Here is a 20,416-nt window from a genome sequence, read left to right as displayed (position 1 = left end):
GCCCCGCCCCTCTGTGAGAGGCCCCGCCCCTCCCGCGGAGGCTGGGGCACGGGAGGGGAGGAGCTCCTGGGCTCCCTAGGGAAACGGGATCGCGCCTACGTGCTGGGCCAGCTTGTGCCCGTCAGCTGATCTGCCAGAAATAAAGATGGCCACCAACGCTAGGCCACCCAACTTGAAGCCTCTTCAGAATCGGCGCTGCCCGGCCTGCGCGGGTCCGCAAGAGACCAGGTGCCAATCAAGGCTCTGGCTCCGCCTCCTCTGACTTTTAATTGGTGATCCTGCCCTCTCGGGGCTTTAGGATTGGCTGGTTCTGGAGATAGGCAGCTTTGTAGAAAGCTGGCCACCTCCCTGCGGTGAAAATCAAACTCTTCCCGCCAGCCAGCTTTACCATAGGTGTCGAGTACTTCTGTATGCCCAGCTCCCCTGAATCTCAGTTTCTCTGTGCAGAGTGGTTGAAACGCAGCTTTTCAATACGGTTTCCCCAAACCTGCTGAGTGTCCCGCCTAGGGAGTAATGATGAGCTGGAGGACGGGCAGGCTCACCCGGCTTAGAGGTCTTGTGCCCTGATTTAAGCCAGAGGCCAAGGCATTGACTCTCATAGGTCACTCTCTGCCCGGCCCCGGAGGAGACAGTTCGGATGTACCCTACTTTCTGCGATAAGCCAGACAGGAGCTGCGGCTAGTGGAGGACTGCTGGGCCTTTCCTTCTATCCGCTAAACTCCGTCCCGGGAGCTATGGAAGGGCGAGAGGAGACAACAATGCATTAACGGTAGGTCCCGCACTTACGGACAGGTAGTGACAGAAGACATTTCCAGAAATAACTCTTGGGAAGAAATGAATGCTCCAAAAGAAAAATTCAAGCATGGTTTCTTGATGGGAAGATGGAAAGATAAGGTCAGAGTGTTAGGGGAAAGGCAAGCCTGTGGCTTCTCCCCTGCTGGCTTGTAGCTGTGTTTTCAGAGCTGTGTCACAGAAGGGGCCTTGCCCCCTTTACTCAGACCTGCCATTAGTTTCACTCGGCAAGGTTCTCAGTTCTAGGGGGATGCCGAAATGTAAGAAATGACCTAGGAAGGCTTACAACCTACAGAGCAGAGAAGAAAAATACACGTGAAACTAGTCAAATCATTCCAGAGAGAAGGCGGTTGAATACTAAATTGTGGTATGCTGGCCAAGACTTTTAGATGCATTCAAAAAAGATAATTCAATGGAGAAAGAAGTATTTAGGAAAGCCTCACGGGGAAGATGGGATTTTGTGGAGTTCAAATTGAATTTAAGTAGGGTTTGGCTGAAGGAGGGAGAAGAACATCCTAGGCAGGAGAAGAACTTGGTAAAAGTTAGGAATGGGTATGAGTTATGAGAAAGAGAGAGGCAGCCCCTGGCATCTGGAAACTGGCCTGGTAAATCAGTTAGACCTTGGTGTTCTGTCGAAATAAACAATTGCACAAAACAACACCAGACAAGGCCACTCTGTGACCATGATCGATCAAGACAAAAGCATGGTCACTCATGTCTGAACACAGGCAGAAGTAAGAATATTGTCCAAACCACAAAAATAACCAAATATCGCCCTATTAGTTTGGCTAATATAAAAGCAGCTTCTTTGCCAATCATGGCTTTAACTTTGCCTTTGCTTCATTCCTCCCACCTTGTGGATAAGATTTATTATCATAGAATCACCCCCATTTCCTGACAACCTCCAATCCAGAGCAATGCCCCACTTTCCTGAACCCTTATCCAAATCATCCAACACAAACCAAACCCTACAAGTCCTTCCAAACACCTTCTTACAGAGATGTCCCACCATATGCAGTCTCTGTTGCATCGAGCAATAAACCCCAAGTTCAACTACAGGGATGTTCTTGATGCTGTTTGAGTTGGAGGCACTGACATTTATGAGTAGGGTAGGAGGCAGCTTGAAGAGGAGAAAGTTCGTCATATTGATGATCTGTTCCGAGAGGCCAGACGGACGGGGAGGTTGAATGTCAGGCAGAATTCAAATTTCATTCATTCTACTGACATTTATCAAAACTTACTCTGTTCCTGGCACTATTCCAGCGAAAAAGAATGCTGAAATGACAAATGCTCTTTGCCCCCATGGAGTGTGCTTTTTATGGTGGGAAAGACAGGTAATCCTACAGCTACAATTGGGCGTGATGAGCTTAGCGAGAGAGGAAGCATTGGGTTCAGGCAGGGCTGGGGGTGGGCACGGAAAGAGGACGCTAACTCAATGTGGAGTGGCATTAAAAAGGAACAGTATCAGGGGTGCCTGGGTGGCTCAGTCATTAAGCGTCTGCCTTCGGCTCAGGTCATGATCCCAGGGTCCTGGGATCGAGCCCCGCATTGGGCTCCCTGCTCAGTGGAAAGCCTGCTTCTCCCTCTCCCATTCCCCTTGCTGGTGTTCCCTCTCTCGCTGTGTCTCTCTCTGTCCAATAAATAAATAAAATCTTAAAAAAAAAAAAAAGGAACAGTGTCAAAGAAGTTTTCCCGGAGAAGGGGCCCACTTAAGGTGAATCTTGAGAGATATGAGGAGTGGGGGAAAATATTCCAGGCAGAGAGAGTCGGAAACGGGAAGGCAGGGATGCAATAATAAGCTGTGATGGATTCATAAGCAGAGGAAATGTCCTGCTTAACTCCAGGATTTCCCAGAATCTGTTTTTAGGATTGGGAGGTTCTTCGTGGTGAATTAAAACAAAAACAAAACAAATACACGTGAGTAGTGGACACCCGCCTTGAGCATGCCAGGAAAGTGTTTTGTTTCAGGTTGTGATTTGCAGCATTCTTACCCTGGGTTTTGCTGTGTTTCACCACGTAACAACAGTCTAGGGACTTAATGTCATCCATTCCCATCTGATGGACCATCAGGGGCAGGTGGACAAAAGTATTTAATACATATTTTTTGATCCGCTAATCTGATAGGGAGGTGAATGGTGCAGCCTGGCTCTGGTTTCCTGCCACCGCGAGGCTGTGCTATGAAGCCCTGTGTATAAATGTTTTGGTCTTATCTGTGACGCTACTTTTGACATAAGGCATCACAAGGCAATTCATTCGAAAGCTGCTGGTGATAGCAAATGAAGGTCTCGTGTTCACACTGGAAGCCAGGCAGACCACGAGCATGACCCTAAATAATGCCAGTTTCTTTGATCTGCAAAACAATATCTGGCTTACGTGTTTTTTGGAACAAAGAATATGGCACAGTGGCAAGAGCATTGTTCTTAGATGATGTCCCTTGGGTTCCTCCTTTCACTTTTAAGTTTCGTCATCACAAAGTCAAGAGGAGGTACTCAGTGGTCTTTTCCCCAGTTTTAAAATCTGGGATCTTGTGAGCTGCTGTTAAAGCAGCAGAAACCAGTGCCTGCTTTCCACTCTGGCCTCCCTGTGGGAAATTTCCATGTAGTAGGAATCATTTCTCTGGTGCAGGCCGGTACATGACTGATTCTGATCGAGCCGTCTATGGGTCCAAAGCTCTGCTGAGTCTGCAGAACCATCTATAACCCACGAGGATAGTGTGTGCAGGCTTCACTCAGTTACTGCTTCCAGTGGTTTGCAAATGACAGCCTCAAGGATTCTGCCAAGCTTGCAGGGAGCTGATGTTTAAATTCCTCCTCAAGGATCAGAAAGAGACTGAACACAGCCTCCAACGTCCTTGTTCCTTGGCCTCTCCAATACATCGTTCAGTGCCCAAATACGAATAAATTCTGGAATGGTGCTAAAGGAAAGCATGGCTCCCACCCTCTAGGGAATAGCATCCATTTTCAAAAAATATAATTTGGGATAGCTTTGGAAGTGTCAGACAACGGTGTAAATACCAAAAAAAAAAAACACCAAAAAAACCCCAAACCCCATTTTCTGTCTTCACTGTGGAACATAAGGCACCATCCACACTCTAAATCAATATCGTGTCATGCAAAACTGTAGGTGCGGGATGCCAGGAAACTTCCCTAGGCAGCCAGATTTGCAGGGCAACTGCCAGGGTGCTGAGATAGTCTGTGTGAAAGCACTCTGCATGCTGTAAAATGTTCTACAAATAGCAGTTGTTATATAATCTCCTGGCAATATGTTGTTGACTGATAAGCTCTGAAAGGGGTGGTGAAGAAGCTTCTTTGCCATCCTCAGGAGTTCGCACCAGGCAGGTAGCCATCATGGGGAGAGCGGGGCCCAGAGAATCGGAGAGCAGGGGTTTGAATTCTGGCAGTGCCTTCCACTCACTGTCTTCCAAAGACTCTCAAAATCCCCAGTGGCAGAAATAAAAATGCTTCTGTGTGTTAGAGCCAAGCTGGTTGCCTATGGGTGGATGAATCACATGCTCGTGGGACCGGGGGAACTGCATTTATATTCCCCTTACATTCCCATCCTCCCACTCCAGTCTCCACTGCCCCGCTTTTGGCTCCTGTCCCAACTTGGACGTGGATGCTCCCGGAGCATGTGACAGAAAACTGGCCCAAGGAACCGCAGCGAAGTTTCTCTCTGTAGAGGAAGGCTGTGGGCTGCTTGGATAGCTGTGGTTCTTTCTGGTGAAGCCAATGGCCTGGAGGAGGCTATCTTGGTCCGAATCCACTCACATCCTCCCCAGCACTTCAGACTTTCAGGGCACATCCCCGCAGACACATTTACTGTACATTCCCCTTCGTGCTTGGCTTTCCCTGTGACATAAGGCCCCGGAGTCTGAGAGTTTTGTCATAATTATAGGCTGCCTAGAAGACCAAGCCACATTTGTGTTGGCAGCATGGAGGCGGCACATCTATTCTGCAAAGAGGCACGTTAGCGAAACTGGACGAAGAACATCTCTGAAAGGCAGCCTGCTTTTTTAAGTTCATGTCGTATTTTACTAAATTTCCGAGGCTGACAGCTGTGGCTTCCTCCAGGCTGGTGTGGTGGGTTGAGTCGTGGTCCCTGAAAAGAGAAATCCATATGCTAATTCCCAGAACCTGTGAATATTATCTAGAAAAAAGGATCTTTGTAGGTGTAGTTAAGGGTCTTACGAGGAGGAGATCATCCTGGATTATCCCAGTAGGTCTTAAATCCAGTGGTAAGTATCTTTGTAAGAGCGAGGCAGAGATAATAGAACATTGTGTGTCAATCACACTTCAATTAAAGACAACAACAGCCACAAATGGTAGCATAATGTGTTGAGTTGTGGAGTCCCGGTGTTGCACACCTGCAATTAATGTAACATTGTGTGTCAGCTATACTTCAGAAAAAACCAAAACCCCCCCCAAAAAAAACCAGTGAGGCAGAAGGCGAGTGAGACTCACACAGACACACAGACACACAGAGAAGACAATGTGAAGATGGAGGCAGAGATGGGAGTGATACACCTACGTGCCAAAGATTGCCAGATTGCCGGCAGCCGCCAGAAGCTAGGAGAAGGGCAAGGAAAGCGGATCCCCAGAGCCTGGGGACGGATGGCATGGCCTTGCCGATACTTTGATTTTGGATTTCCGGCCTCTGGAACTCTAAGAGGAAGACATTTCCGTTGTTCTGAGACACCTAGTCCGGGGTGCTTTGTTATCCCCAGGAAACCAACACACCCAGTCTCAGCCGCGAGTGCGCGGCATCGCTAAGTGCGAGAATCGCTCGCTCCCTGAGGTTGGGGTCAGACAGCTCTCACGTTCCCGCCTTCTTGCTGTGTCTTTGAGCACATATATATATATTTTATTTTTAAAAAATTTTTAAAGTTTTTATTTATTTGAAAGAGAGAGAGAACACAGGCAGGGGGAGCAGCAGGCAAAGGGAGAAGGAGAAGGAAGCTCCCTGCTGAGCAGGGAGCCCAATGTGGAGCTTGATCCCAGGACCCAGAAACCATGACCTGAGCCAAAGGCAGATGGTTTAATGAATGGGGCTCCCAGGCGCCCCTCTTTGAGCAAATCTTAATACCTCTCTGAGTCTGTTCCCTCCTTTGGAAACTGGAAAGAATTAGGCCTGCTGGCTAGGGTTGTCGCAAGGCTTGGGTACCAAAGGGTACCAAAGGGCCGAATGCAATGTCTGCTGTGCTGCAGACACTCCATACATGTGCACCCCGTGTCCGCCGTCACCCGCCTTGGCCTGCCTCACCTCAGCCACAGAGCTCCCAGTCTGCGGTCAAGTTGCATGGTTTCTCTACCTTCCTCTGGCTCACGGGTGATGTGAGCCTTCTTGACACACCCACTTGGACATCTCAGCATCTCAACCTATGATATCCAAAAGAGAAGTCTTGACTTTCCGCTCTTCTCCTGCCTTTTTCACATGTCCACTGCCTTGGTAAGTGGCGCTTCTGTGCCGAGACTCAAGGTAAACACCCGTGAGTCATCTTTACTTGTTTTATGTTTAAACTTTTCCCTTGGACAGAATTTCAGACTTAGAGTTGAGAAGGTTACAAAGAATTTCCATATACTCGTCCCTAATTTCCTGAATGTAACATCAGATATGAGTACAGTACAATGATCAAGAGGAGAGAATTATGGATTTCGCGGCTGGCTCAGTCAGTGGAGCATGTGACTCTTGATCTCCAGGGTCATGAGTTCAAGCCCCAGGTTGGGTATAGAGCTTACTTAAAAAAAAAAAAAAAAAGATGAGAAAATTGGTACTAATGATACTATTATCTAATCTACAAACTTTATTCAAATTTTGCCAAGTACCCCAGTCCTGTCCTTCTCTGGTCCAGAATCCAATCCAAGATCACAGGTTGGGATTCATTTTGAAATGTACCTCTCCCTTACCATCCACATTTAACCGATCCGCAAGTTCTATCGATTCCTTCCCCCGGGTACTTCTTCAGTCCCCGTCCTGAGCAGCTGTACCGTCACCAGCCTAGAATAAGCCCCTGTCCCTGGTGTCTGGATGACTGAAGCGACCTCCTAAATGGTCTGCCTCTTTTTGTCTCCCTCTAATATAGGGGCCATGTGGTTTTTGGGTAAAGGGCTTGATAGCCAACATTTTAGGCTTTTCTGGCCCTGTGATCCCCACCCCAAGCGCTCCACTCTGCTGTTAGACAGCCATAGCCATAGATAATACGTAAACAAATGAGTGTGACTGTGTTCCAATAAAACTTTATGGACACTGATATTTGTCCTTAAAACCTTCACACATCACCAAATCTTCTTCTGATTCCTTTCAGCCGTTTAAAAATGTGAAAAGCATTCTTCGCTCATGGGCCATCCAGCCTACTGTTTGCTGGTGCCCTGTTCTGATCCGTCCCTCACACAACCTCCAGAAAGACACTCGGTCACTCCTCTGCTTGAATTCTGCACTCAGAATAAAACAAAGCCTGCAGTGTTTGGGTGCTGCCCGCCTCTCTGACCTCACCCTCGACCTCTCAGTCTCTCCTTCACCACGCCCTACTCACTACACCTTCTTTCCCAGGAGGTCGAGTTCCCATTTCTGGGCCTTTGCACATGTTAGTCCTTTCATGTGGAATGCTCTCTCCCAGGTTCCCTCTTTACCCAGCTTACTTCCATTTGTCTTTGGGGTCTCTTGGGCTGTTTTGGGGTAAAGAAGCTGAGACTTCCTGAAAGATCTTCTCTGACCCTCCCCTCATTGAAATTATGCTCCCCCTATTCTCTCATAGCACTATATCTTAAACGTTTTTTTCCTTTAGACACTTATCACCATTTGTAAATACGTATGCAGGCCTTTATTTGGTTTGAGTGGAAAACCCCACAAAGCCAAGGAGCGTGTCTGCTTTGTTTACATTGCGGACCAAGCACCCAGCCTGGTGTCTGGCATCGTGGGTGTTCCTTGAAAGTCAGCTAAATAAATGGAACCTCTGGCCAATCAGGAGGCCCCCAGGGGACTTCAGAGAAGGGCCCAAATGAACCAGGGCAGGCTCCCTGAACAGAACCCTTCGCCTACTGAGCTGATACCTGGGCTGGGCCCTGGCAGCTCAGGGCACCTTCCAAAGAATCTGCCCCCGGCAAATTCCTGACCCTGGAGAAGCCTGCTATGCCTTTGGACTCTAATGCCATCCATCTGCTGTTCTTCCTGCCCAGAATAGCTTCCCCCACTGAGGGTAGCCCCTCTCGAGAACTCCGACCAGTTTTTCTACCTGGGGTTGCCTGAGATCTTAACAAAAACATAGCTGTTGAACCAGAATACTTTACTCAGCTGTCCGTCAGGAATGCTGGGGCAATGTCCAGAGGCCACAAAGAGTAACACAGCAGCCTTCCAAAAAGACAAAGCCGGCCTGCAGCCCTCTCTGCCTGCCCTCTTCTCAGGGCTGCCTGCCAGACTTCTTCAGATAAATCTCCTCCAGCCCCTCCCTCGCGCTCTTCCCACTGCCTGTAGGATAAAGTCCGAACTCCTCAGCCCACCTCGCAAATCTTCACTATTCAATCTCAACTCATTTCCAGCTTCATCTTCCGTCTGACTCCACCCCATCCTGAATTCAATATTCTAGGCAGTCTAGATGGGAACTGTCCAATACAATTGCCACGAGCCACATGTGGCTGTTAAAATTTTAATTAATTAAAATTAAATTAACTTAAAAATTCAGTTCCTAACTACAAGTGTGAAATAGCCACAGGTGGCTAGTGGTTACTGTACTGGGCAGTGCAGCTATAAAACATTTCCACCATTGCAGAAAATTCCATGTGGACAGCCCTGTGTTAGACAATAAGACCCACTCATGATTTCTTTTTTTTTTTTTTAAGATTTTATTTATTTATTTGACAGAGAGACAGCCAGCTAGTGAGGGAACACAAGCAGGGGGAGTGGGAGAGGAAGAAGCAGGCTCCCAGCGGAGGAGCCTGATGTGGGCCTTGATCCCAGGACTCTGGGATCACACCCTGAGCTGAAGGCAGACACTTCATGACTGAGCCACCCAGGTGCCCCCCACTCATGATTTCCTAAAAACTCTTTATTATACACTTTGCATATAAGTACATGCTCATTGCTAATTTTCTAACACTGTGGAAATCTCTTTTACCAATTCTAGACCTCTCCCTAGAGATAGCCACCAAAGTGAGCTTGGTATATAGTCTCTGAAGATTTTGTGTGTTCTGCATTTTGTCTCTTTCATTCAGCAGGGTCTTGGAGCTCTTCATATAAGAACACATCTCGGGGCGCCTGGGTGGTGCAGTTGGTTAAGTGTCCCACTCTTGGTTTTGACTCAGGTCATGATCTCAGGGTCATGAGATCGAGCCCCGAGTTGGGCTCTGCACTCAGCCTCTGCCCCTCCCCCTGCTCTCTCTAAAATAAATAAATCAATCTAAAAAAAAAAAAGAACACATGTCTATCTACCTTGTGCTTCAGAGTTAGCCGTAGTATGAATGAACTCTAGGTTATTCAACCTTTTTTTTTCTCTCCTACACTCTGGTGTTTATCGTTATTTCCAAATCTCTGGTGTATATACAGGATTTTTTAAGTGGCCACATTGGTGGGCCACTCTGAGGGGTAGGGCTTGGGCCCCACCACCCTGTCCCTGGAGGGAGTTCCTGGGCCGAGGCCTCTCGACACTGTCTGACCTATGAACCTCGGTGACAGGCCAACCAGCAGGCTCTTGATGGTTGTTTGCTTCCAGTTTTCCCTTACTGCAAACAATACTGCATGCAAACATCCTTGTACCCTTTTCTGCACTTCTACACATGTTTGTCTAGGGTAGATTCCAAAAAGCAAAATTGCTGGATCACCAAGTCATATGCTAACACCTCTGGGGCTTGGCACACCCTGGTGCTAGGGCCTGCAATGCCTCTCCACATGACTAATTCCTGCTCATCAAGCCCAATCACGTGTCATCCCCTGGTGAAGGGTGGTCTCTTCCGGCTCTGTTTTCCCAAAGTACTTCCTACCCACACTGTATCATTAGCCTACACTTAAGACTGTGCCTTATTTATCTTGTATTCTCAATACCTAGCAGAGGGCTTAGCATAGAACAAAAATTCAAATGATTTCTCGGCTGGTTGACTGAATGAATAAATAAACAAATAAAGGTACAATGGTTAGGACATTCCAGAAACTCAAGGTGAGCAAGTCTGTGAGTGCTGTGGGCTTAGGCTTTGGACCAATGTGCCAGCTGGTGCCCTAAGCCAGGCTGCCTCTCGGTTTCTATCCAGCCTCTGACCTCGGGCATCTCATCTTGAACCTGTTCAAGTTCAGGATTGTGCAGATGGAGCTGTATGGGTGTGTAGGGGCTCTCTGGCCGCAAAGCGCAGAAATCCGAGCCCTGGGGACAGCACTAGCAGGGGGTTAGTTTTCCAAAGGCGGCTCTGTCTCCTTTCACCTTTGAAGCAGCTCCGTATGCTCTGGGTTTTAGTTTATTTTTTTTTTCCCTATGGTACCTTAAGGGCAATTAAAATCAGCTGCAATATTTCTGCTTTCTATCTCCAGATTGAAATCTAAGAGAAGCCAGATGCTTTCCAATCCATATCCCCTTCTCCTTGTGATCTGAGGAACAGCCCTGTTTTCTGAATCTCTCTCTGGCCTGGCTTTCCCAGATGCCAGTCTGGCTTGCAGCCTTTATTTTTAATGGGGTTTTAATAGGCGGTTCCTGCAATTAATTTCATTCTTGTGTTTTCACACTTTCTGTCTAGGTGCCTAAAGGCCCCCCGGGCACTAGGTGGGATGTTAACTGATTTAGAATAATACAGAACAGTATAGCTGTCATTGTAGATTAGCCCAGCTCCTCTCATTTACAGCTTTTACAATCAGTAATTAGCGGGGGCACACGGTCCATTTGGGAGGTCAGCTGGGTCACCTGTCATGTTTCATAGAGGTAGAAACAGAAAGATGGAAAAAAGTGACTTTTTCATGCCCCAACAGAGACTGGGTGTTGAATCTGGTTTCAGAAGCCACATCCTGCTGGGTACACACCCTATGAGCAGCCAAGGCCAGGATCCACTACGCAGCTAAGATTTGCCAAACGCGGTGCGTCCTGGATGTCCACAGTTTCACCCTCCCACTAGGACTGTGGAGCAGCCCAGTCCTCAGCAGACAATACTATCACCTGAAATTGCCCTCATTCATTCTCTCAGGGCCCTTTTCCATTTTATGAGCGGATTTATCTGCATAAAGAACGCATCAGCGATTCCTCTCGGGTTCAGAAACATACTTTTGCTATTTTTAAAGTTGCAATTTAAAAATCCGCGCACACGCACTCACACTCCTCAGGGAGTGGTGGTGGGGCGGGGAGTGGGGACGAAGAGTACATGCTGGGGAGAGAACAGCTTGGCTTTTGGCTTCCCAGAGCGCCACGCCGTCCCCCTGGGGGCGCACTCCTCGGAGCACGCTGGGGCTCTCCAATTCCCTGCGAATTTGCGCCATCAGGACCCTCCGAGCGCCGGGGGCGTTGGACCCTGCTAACCCGTTCCCCTTCCCTCCTGCCAGGCCGGGGGCTCGGTGGTCGGGTCTCCCGGCCCAGGAGGGATCGGGAGGGACGGAGAGGCCAAGCAGGTGGCGATTAGGTCAGCCTCGGAACATTCTTGGACCGCTCCAGTGGATATAAATAACAGACAGGCAGACTGCGAAAAATCCCAGGGTGGGAACAAAGAGGGTGAGGGAGAAGGGACTTATTAAGGGTGGGGTGGTAGCGTGGCGATCTGGAAAAATCTACCAAAGCTGGTGAATGGCAAAGCGGGCGGAGGGACGAAGGGATTTAAGAATGAATCGCGGTACAAAATGTGGGAATAAGAACACTGAGGGGGAGGAGCTCCTGACTTTTTGCCCCACCCCCACCGCGTGTCCCACGCAGTCCTCAGAATGCGCCTCCAGATTGGCAGGCAGGGCTGTGCATGGAAAGGGCAAGGCTTTGGAATCCGGGTCTTGCCCAACTGCAGATCTTTTGCAAGCTGCCTAAGGTCTCTGGGCCTCAGTTTCCGCATCTGTACAATGGGAATCCTAATGCTTAAAAAGGGGTGGATGTGAGCCTCGCCGGAACCAACTTATAAAAAGATGTGCTTGGCAAAAAAATGTTAAGGCAGTGTGCCCCCCGCCCCCGGCCAAGGCCTCCCTCCAAGGGGTACCCAGGCAGGCCCAATCCCTTCCAGCTTCCACCGGTCTCCCAGGCTCTGCAAAGGCCGGAGCTGCAAAGCCGAAATCCGACTCCCTTTAGCGGCGCGGCGCCACCCTGGGGAGCGGGCCCTGGCGCTTCTGTTGGAGCCGATACCCCATGGCCCGCGCTCCGGGAGCCGCGGGTCGCCGAGATGCCTGCAGCCCCCGAGCCTCAGCCTCTGGCGGGTGGGGTTGGGGCCGCTGCGGCGAGGAGAGGGCGGCCGGGGGCCGGGCTTCCCGGGGGAGGGCCGGGGCGCGCTCCGGGAGGCGGCGGCCCCGGCCCGGGAGCGGCAGGACTCCGGCCGGAGCGTGGCCGGACCCCCACCCGCCGAGACGCCCAGGAAGGACGCGGTGAGTGCTGCCCGGGCGGGAACCGCGGGGAGGCGGCAGCGGGAGCCGCGAGTCGATCCCGCTCTCTCCTCCCGCTCCTGAAGTTTGCAATGGGACCGACTCCCGCCCTGGGCGCCCCCGGCTACCCCACTCTGCGCGAGGACGGGAAGAGCTGCCGCCGAGCCGAGGGGGTGTCTCATCCGCGGAGCCACGCACCCCGCGCTTTCCCAGGCCGGCGGAGGAGAAGGGGGCGTCGGGGCTGGAGGGCCACACCATCTCATAGGGCTCCTCAAAGGCCCCCAAACGCCCCGGGCACCCCTCGCTCTTTGCAAAGAGCCCTAATTTCTGGGTCGCTGCCCCGGGTCACCTTCTGGAGTCCACGGCCGGGTTGGCCCAGGCAGGGTGCGCCCCCTCCCCTCAGCGGTGAGCGGCTGGCCCCACCCCCGCCGAGACCAAGTTCAACAAGTTTGGCCAAAAAGCCCTAGAGCCTCCATAGCTGGGCCTGGCCTGGCCGCTCCGCGTGGGCTCCACCGGCTCCGAGTTGTGCAGCTCCGTACCGGCAGGAGGGCCGGTCGAAGGGCGCCGTCCGTAAGGGTTGCGGCCAGAGACGCGCAGCCACTGGGCTCCGAGGTTTGGTGTGGAGGCTCCGGGTTTGGAGTGCGTCATCAGGGAGCAGGCACCTCAGGCGGCAGGTCGGGTTTCCAAAAGTGCCCCTTTGTTATGCCCCTCCCTCGCCCTGCCTCCTCCCCTTCCCTGCGCCACCCCTTCCCCCACCCTCTGGGCCGGCTCTGGCTGCTAGTTCCAGCCACTCTAGCCTAGGCACCTCTCTCTGGACCAATGGGCCGCCCGCAACTGTACCTCCACATCCTAGGGCTGCCGGACGGCCGGGAGGGGCCGCTGGCAGAAGCCCTTGGGCGCAGCCTGTGACTCAGGAGGACGGGCAGGGCAGGATGGCAGTGCCCCCTCCCAGGGGCATGCCCCCAGCTTCTGGGAAGGTGGGGGCTGGTCTGCGCGGAGTGGGGGTGGAGGGGTACCCATTTGCCTTAGGTAGGGAGAGTGGGTTCTTCCCTGCGTCTCAGGACTTCCTGCCTTGGCCCAGGCAGCTCTGAGGAGACCCTGCCAAGCCCCCGCAGACTTCTGCAGGCCCAGTAGGTACTGGCTACCTGGGCTTCCCAGCATTAATTATCTGCCTTCTGGGCTCTTGCCTGTGGCAGAGTGTGTTCTGGGGACCAGAACTGAGTCTCTGCTGAAGTCAAGAGGCATAGGGTGCTTCTCATGGCATGCAGGGCCCACCCCCATAGCTCGATCCAGCCAGGGCTGTGGGTCCCGGCTGTGCCTGGGACTCGGGCTTGTGTTTGCTCTGGGAGGCCGGAGGGAGCAGTGCCAGCCCTGCACACACAGCTTGCTCTGTTCTGGGGCCAGAGAAAGGGAACGGGTGGGGGGCAGCTCTCCCGGGAGCTGGAGCCGGAGCCTGGAGGCTGGAGCAGGCAGGGGGCCCAGGCCCCTGGATGCCTGACTGGGACAGCTCCGAAGGCCCTGTGATTTACAGCTGCAGTCCTGTTTCTCTCCATCTGGTTGGCAAGTCCTTTCTGGGTAAATGGGGCAGACTCAAGAGGCAGCAAGGGGAAGTGCTGAGGAGCCTGGGGGCCAGCTGTCTGTCCCTCTCCTGCTCTGCACCCAGGCCCTTCCGCTGCAGGCCGCAGCTCTCTCTCTCCTGTTTGCTTAGGGCTGAATCCCACCTAGACCAAGCTTTCTCACAGCTGCTACAGCCAGCAGGTTTCCTGGTCCTTAGGTGGATGTCATTTGTTTCTTCATTCAGCTACCAACTCCAGTGCCTGAAGAAATACAAATTGGACCCTCTCTGTCAAAGACTGGGGACAGATCCTCTCCTGTCAGTGATGATCCATTGGAATATATAATATATATCCTGATGGAGGGCTCACAAGGGGCTGTGTGAATGGAGTCCGGGAGACTCTGGAGAAGATGCCTCAGTTTGAGTTTTGAAGGATGGATAGTGGCTTGTTGGTTTGGAGGGGAGCAGTGTGATAGAGCCCTGCTTTGGGGGCAGCGGGCATGTACTCTGTCCTTCTGGGCTCGGCGGTGTCCCTTGGGCTTGCTCAGAGGAGGAAGCGGTTTCCTTCTAGGGGCCTGAGTTAGTGCTAGGGACAGCTGAGCTGCCGCCGAGAGGCAGGAGGGGAGTGGCTGCGTGCCACTGTGTCCTCTAGCCTTGGGGTGGTGGCTCTGGGGTTGGAATCTGCCTTGCCCTCCTCTACGGTTCTGGAGCACACTCTTAAAATTGGCTGATGGCCTGTCTGACTCCCCCATGCTGCCCAGACTCTGGGCTCTTTGAGGGCGGGGCTGAGTTACTCATTACCCAGGGAGGCTTATGGGACCTCACTGGATGCTGTGGAACAGGATGAATGTCCCTTGTGACTGTCAGGCCCCTCGCACTTCTTGCTCATTGCCTGGTGTGAGTCTGAGACCAGCCCTGGCACAGAAGACCAGGAGGCGCCACCTTCCCAGGGAGCCGAGGCTTCCTTAGGGGAGGACAGTAAAAATACACTTGTTCAGCTTCTTGGCCAAGATCGGACTCAGGCCTCCTGGCTCCCAGTCTGCTCTTGTGGGCAAAGGGAGTCACTGGAGTGTGGCCAGGTATCCTCCGACTCGGCCTGGTCTGGTAAAGGGTGGTCTTGTTGTTCGGGGAAAGGCAACAGGGCCCGGCGTGGGCAGGTATCCTCTCCTCTCATCTGTAGTGTGGAAGGGGGGCAGCGGGTCCCTCTGCCCACCACCCACCCCCGCCCGCCACCTAATCCCGCTGGATCGTGTGACCCGCCTGGCATTCTCCTGGCTGGAATCTGGCGCTTCTGACAGCAGTTGCTATATCGGGGGAGCTGGGCACCGCCCTGGACACTCTAGGTCCCTGCCCTCACCCTGCCTTGCTTTTGTCAGCTTCAAGGCAGAATCACAGCGGCAGCTTTGAGAGTTGGACATCCAAGTCCCTGAAGTGATCTCTAGGTCCCAGGTAGGTGGAATGAGGCTGGGTCGGGGAGGGGATGGGCAGACCCAGGGCCCAAGGAGAAGCTCCGAAGTGGCCATCATTTCCCCTATCCCAGCCCCTCCCGGTACCTTCCAGACCCCCACCTGTGGAGTCCTAGCTCTGACAGTTCCTTTGATGGTGGGGATAGCAGTGGGGACAAAGTCCAGGGATAGGAGAGGATCTTTTCCTCTCCCCAAAAGTGTGTATCTGGCTTCCCTGCTTACCTCTCTGCCCTCCACAGCCCCTATCCGCCACCATTCCGTGCTGCAGGGACACCATGGCTCCAGAGGAAGACGCTGGAGGGGAGGCCCTGGAGGGCAGTTTCTGGGAGGTGAGCAGCTGGGTCCTAGGTTTGGGGGTGGCACTGAAATGCCTCCCACCCCCCCAGGCCCAGCCACCTGTCCAGGAGAGGAGCCTAGCTGTCAGCCCTAGCCCTGGAGGGGTCTTCTCCCCGGTGACACCGCCTTTCTCCTGTCCGCCCCAGGCTGGTAACTATAGGCGGACTGTGCAGCGGGTGGAGGACGGGCATCGGCTATGCGGGGACCTAGTCAGCTGCTTCCAGGAGCGTGCCCGCATTGAGAAGGCCTATGCCCAGCAGCTGGCTGATTGGGCCCGCAAGTGGCGGGGCACCGTGGAAAAGGGTGAGCCAGCACTCGGGCCTCGCTGGGAGCAGAGGGCTGTTGAGGGTGGGGAGATCAGGGGACGCAGCTTCTTTTTTGTACCTCTTACGGGAAGTTTGAGGATTCCGTGTATGCCTTCCCTTTGAAGAGGGAAGAGCTTCCTGGTTATTCTTACAGTTGTTAAGAATAACCTAGCTGTTAAGAGTTTGCAAAGTATGGTCATGAGTTATTTTGATATTTCTAACAGTGCTATGATGGAGAGGGTCCTGTTCTACCCATTTTCTAGAGGAGAGTCTGGAAGTTCAGAGAGGCTAGGTGACTTGCCTGAAGTCACACAGCTAGAAAGCTGAAACTTGAACCTAGGCCTTTTGACTCAGGAGCTGGGGATCTTTCCATCCTAACAAGCTTGTTCTTCCCTCTGAAGCAGAGTGTAGTGGTTGATGCCACAGATTTGGGTTTGAGTCTCAGCTGTAGTGTTTTGGGCAATTAACTTGTAGCTACAATGCTCTGGGTAATTAGCTTCACTTTTCTGGGCTGCTGTTTTTTTGCCTGTTGAATGTTGATCGTGACACTGTTTTCATGGTGGTGGATAAGGATTCAGTGAGATCTCGTATATCCATAAGTAGCTGCTGACATCTTTGTGGTTCATCTTTGCATCCCCTGCTGCGGGCCTGGCACTCAAGGCGGCACCCTGGGGTGGGGGGTGGGTGGGCTCATTTCTGGTCATGTCCCTGGCCTGGTCCCAGCCCATCCCTCCCTGCAGGCCCCCAGTATGGCACGCTGGAAAAGGCCTGGCACGCCTTCTTCACGGCAGCCGAGAGGCTGAGCGCGCTGCACTTGGAGGTGCGGGAGAAGCTGCAGGGGCAGGACAGTGAGCGGGTGCGCTCCTGGCAACGGGGGGCCTTCCACCGTCCTGTGCTGGGTGGCTTCCGTGAGAGCCGGGCTGCCGAGGACGGCTTCCGCAAGGCCCAGAAGCCCTGGCTCAAGAGGCTGAAGGAGGTGAGCCTGGGAGGGATGGGTCCCTTCCTGAATCTGCCCCGGGGCTGGAGGGGGCTGGGGCTTGGCGTTGCAGGGTCCACATTGGTCCCCATGCGTGCCAGGTGGAGGCTTCCAAGAAGAGCTACCATGCAGCACGGAAGGAGGAGAAGACAGCCCAGACTCGGGAGAGCCATGCAAAGGCCGACAGCACCGTCTCCCAGGAGCAGCTGCGCAAACTGCAGGAGCGGGTGGAACGTTGCGCCAAGGAGGCCGAGAAGGTAGTGGGTGGTGGGAACGCCTCTCCCAGTCCCAGCACTCGTAACGCTCTCATCCTCATGGGCCACCCGCTCTCTAGATCATCGTTTAAAAGAGAAGCCAGAGAGGGGCGCCTGGGTGGCACAGCGGTTAGGCGCCTGCCTTCGGCTCAGGGTGTGATCCCGGCATTATGGGATCGAGCCCCACATCAGGCTCCTCCACTGGAAGCCTGCCTCTTCCTCTCCCACTCCCCCTGCTTGTGTTCCCTCTCTCGCTGGCTGTCTCTCTCTGTGTCAAATAAATGAATAAAATCTTTAAAAAAAAAAAAGAGAAGCCGGAGAAAAGCTGATGCTTTACCCAGGGAAAGAAATGGTTCAGTTTCAGACTTGGGGAGGATCTTAGCAGTTGAGGAGACCTTCCAGCTCCTTTCCCTCCACTGTGTCCCCCCGCCAACCCCGGCCAGGACAAGCTCTCACGTTGCCTGCTCTACCAGAGCGCCCTGTCCTCCAGCTCTGCATAGCTGCTTCTCATTTTCTACCTCCTCCATGAAGCCTATTCTGATTTCTCCCACCCGCTCCCTCGAGGTGGACCTCATTTCACGCTCCATCTTCACTCATCAGACTCTGTGACTCTGTGCCCAAGTGTCCCCTCCCCTGTTTGGCTGCTGGGCTCTTGGTGGGCAGGAGCTGGTCTGCGGCCTGATTGCGGCTGGGGCCCGGCCCAGGGTCTCGCCCATAGCGGTGCTGTGCAAATACTAGCGGTGTCCCGAGTGGGAGAAGGTCTGGTCCTCACCGGGCCCCTCCTCGCCCACCCAGATGAAAACCCACTACGAGCAGACGCTGGCCGAGCTGCACCGCTACACCCCACGCTACATGGAAGACATGGAGCAGGCCTTTGAGACCTGCCAGGCCGCGGAGCGCCAGCGCCTGCGCTTCTTCAAGGAGATGCTGCTGACCTTAAACCAGCACCTCGACCTCTCCAGCAGTGAGAGGTATGGCCTGCGAGGTGGGCTTGGAGGTCGGGGGTAATGCTGGGTCTGCTCCATCTCTGGCCAGGCGGAATGACTTGGGGGGGGGCGACTGGGGCCCAGGGCTCGCCAGGTTGAGGTTGTGCCTTGGGCCACAGGTTCCATGAACTGCACCGAGACCTGCACCAGGGCATCGAGGCAGCCAGCGATGAAGAGGATCTGCACTGGTGGCGCGGTACCCACGGGCCTGGCATGGCCATGAACTGGCCGCAGTTCGAGGTCAGTGTTCTGGGCTGGCTGGCGCTGGGAGGTGCGGCGGGCTCAGCCTGGAGCTCAGGAGGGAGGCTAGGGCTTGGGATGGAATAGGTGAAGGTCTGAATGGCTCTGGCTGCCACCACAGCCTGCAGCCCAGCCTGACCCTAAGCACTGTCCCCACAGGAGTGGTCCTTGGATACACAGAGGACAATTAGCAGGAAGGAGAAGGGTGGCCGGAGCCCTGATGAGGTTACTCTGACCAGCATCGTGCCCACAAGAGATGGTGCTGCACCCCCACCCCAGTCCCCGGGGTCCCCAGGGTGAGAGCCAGAAACCTGGCTGTGGGAAGGAAAGAGCTCTGCCCCCCGCCCTGCCCTCTTTCCCTCTGTCTCCTTCCCTTCATTCCCCTTACACCTGAAGTGGGTTGAAAATTGGTGCCAGGAAATTTAGGACCTACTTAGTAGTTGTCATGATGCCAGTGTTCATGGTGGTTTAGCTTTGCCAGGCGGTTCCCACATTCGTGCTCATCTACTGCTCACGCTAGCCCTGGGTGGCGGGAAGCACGCCAGGCTCACGGGCATGCGTGGCAGAGCTCAGACTAGGATCTTTCAGTTCTTTCCCACCTGCCTCTCCCAGGGTTCTTCCAGAGGGTGAGCCTTTGGCCCTGGGTCTTAGGCTCTCTTGCTGAAGGTGGTCCTTGTGCCCTGAGCCTGCTGTCTTCTGTCTCCCCTCTCTAGTGGTGGGCAGGATGAGGAGTGGTCTGATGAGGACAATCCCCGGAAGGCTGCCCCTGGGGTGCGGGTGCGGGCGCTCTATGACTACGCCGGCCAGGAAGCTGATGAGCTGAGCTTCCGAGCAGGTACCCAGGGACCCCTTTCCTGTTCCTTTCCAGGCTTCAGCTACCCCCTCCCCTCCTTTACAGCCTGAGCAGGGGTGTGGAAAAGGGAAGCCTGATGCCTATTTCCCAAGGGCCAGTTGTCTGATCTTAAAGGCTGCTCTGGGTCCAGCCCCCAGGAGTCGGAGTGTCTGCTCTGAGCCCTCCCCTCCCTCTCAGAGTCACCAGCTGGGGCCTGCTTGATGCATTCAGGGTCTGGGGGTGGGGTGGCTTGCTGACTGTGACCTCTCTTTGCCTGAGGCATGTCTCTTCTCCTAGCTGGGTTCTCCTACTAACCCCCTCCTCCTCAGTCCTTGACCCAGTTGCAGGATCAGGGCTGGGAGAGGGCAATGGGCAGTGACGAATCCCCTTTTCCCCAGGGGAGGAGCTGCTGAAGATGAGCGAGGAGGATGAGCAGGGCTGGTGCCAGGGCCAGCTGCAGAGTGGCCGCATTGGTCTGTACCCTGCCAATTACGTGGAGTGTGTGGGGGCCTGACCTCCCATGACAGCCCTTCTGCAGCGTTTCTCCACCCTGCATCAGAGCCCAGCTTCTCATGGACAGCCGGACCTGAGGGTCCTGGACCATGGTGCCCCTGCTGCCCTTCTGTCCACTGAGGAGGGAGGAAGTCCTGGGATCCAGGGAGGGGAGAGGCCTGCATCTAGGAAGGGACTGGTAGGGCAGGGTCAACTGAGGCTAGGCTGAGGGGAAGATAGGGAGGTCAGGAAGTGACAGAAGGGCTCAGGGGTACCAGGGCCTCTCCAGGAATGGGTGGGTCTCCCCAGGAGCTGCGGACCCAGTTCCTGGTCTCAGTGTTTTGAGGTTCCTGGGGTGGTCTTGGGGTGAGTGTAGTTCTGGGCTAGCAGCACTCTCTTGTGGTTTGTTCTAGTGTGTATTAAACTTGGAAGAAAAAAAGCACTGTCAGGCGTGCGTGCATCTTTTCTGATACTCCACCCTCACCAGGCTGCAGAGGGCATCTGGAGGGAGGCACCGAGGGGGGAGGTCTGTGGGCCTAGAGTGTGTTATGGGCAAAGGTTTGCCAGCTTGGTATCTGCTCTGGGGACCTTAATCTGGGGTGGGAGGTACTCAAGATTGGGCTTGGTGTGAGCCCGCCGAGGTTGGAGGCTGGGTACTGAGTTCTGGG

The 20,416-nt window shown here is 53.7% G+C and overlaps 1 protein-coding gene across 3 annotated transcripts; it reads left to right on the top strand.

The window, feature by feature from the left end:
* Positions 1-12,185: 12,185 nt before the first annotated feature.
* Positions 12,186-20,190, top strand: PACSIN3 (protein kinase C and casein kinase substrate in neurons 3). Of its 3 annotated transcripts, none has more exons than XM_034644711.1 (11): positions 12,186-12,309; positions 15,238-15,310; positions 15,567-15,656; positions 15,810-15,966; positions 16,709-16,944; positions 17,046-17,201; positions 17,994-18,169; positions 18,304-18,424; positions 18,584-18,720; positions 19,138-19,259; positions 19,655-20,190. In XM_034644711.1, the coding sequence occupies exons 3-11, from the start codon at positions 15,603-15,605 to the stop codon at positions 19,768-19,770; spliced, it is 1,275 nt and encodes a 424-aa protein (XP_034500602.1). In that variant the 5' UTR covers positions 12,186-12,309; positions 15,238-15,310; positions 15,567-15,602; the 3' UTR covers positions 19,771-20,190. The 3 variants fall into 3 exon arrangements, with proteins under 3 accessions (XP_034500602.1, XP_011226256.1, XP_019657720.1); XM_011227954.3 differs by lacking the exon at positions 12,186-12,309 and adding an exon at positions 12,825-12,980; XM_019802161.2 differs by lacking the exon at positions 12,186-12,309 and adding an exon at positions 13,140-13,283.
* Positions 20,191-20,416: the final 226 nt, after the last annotated feature.

Source organism: Ailuropoda melanoleuca, chromosome 16, assembly GCF_002007445.2.
Source record: "Ailuropoda melanoleuca isolate Jingjing chromosome 16, ASM200744v2, whole genome shotgun sequence".
NCBI classification, from domain to species: domain Eukaryota; kingdom Metazoa; phylum Chordata; class Mammalia; order Carnivora; family Ursidae; genus Ailuropoda; species Ailuropoda melanoleuca.
This window is presented reverse-complemented; position numbering and strand designations above follow the sequence as displayed.

Bases quoted from the DNA above. Each gene is read 5' to 3' on its own strand.
- PACSIN3 (XM_034644711.1), top strand. From the start codon at position 15,603: ATGGCTCCAGAGGAAGACGCTGGAGGGGAGGCCCTGGAGGGCAGTTTC. The intron at 15,657-15,809 runs GTGAGCAGCTGG...TGTCCGCCCCAG, and splicing joins TGGAGGGCAGTTTCTGGGAG to GCTGGTAACTATAGGCGGAC. The intron at 19,260-19,654 runs GTACCCAGGGAC...CCTTTTCCCCAG, and splicing joins TGAGCTGAGCTTCCGAGCAG to GGGAGGAGCTGCTGAAGATG.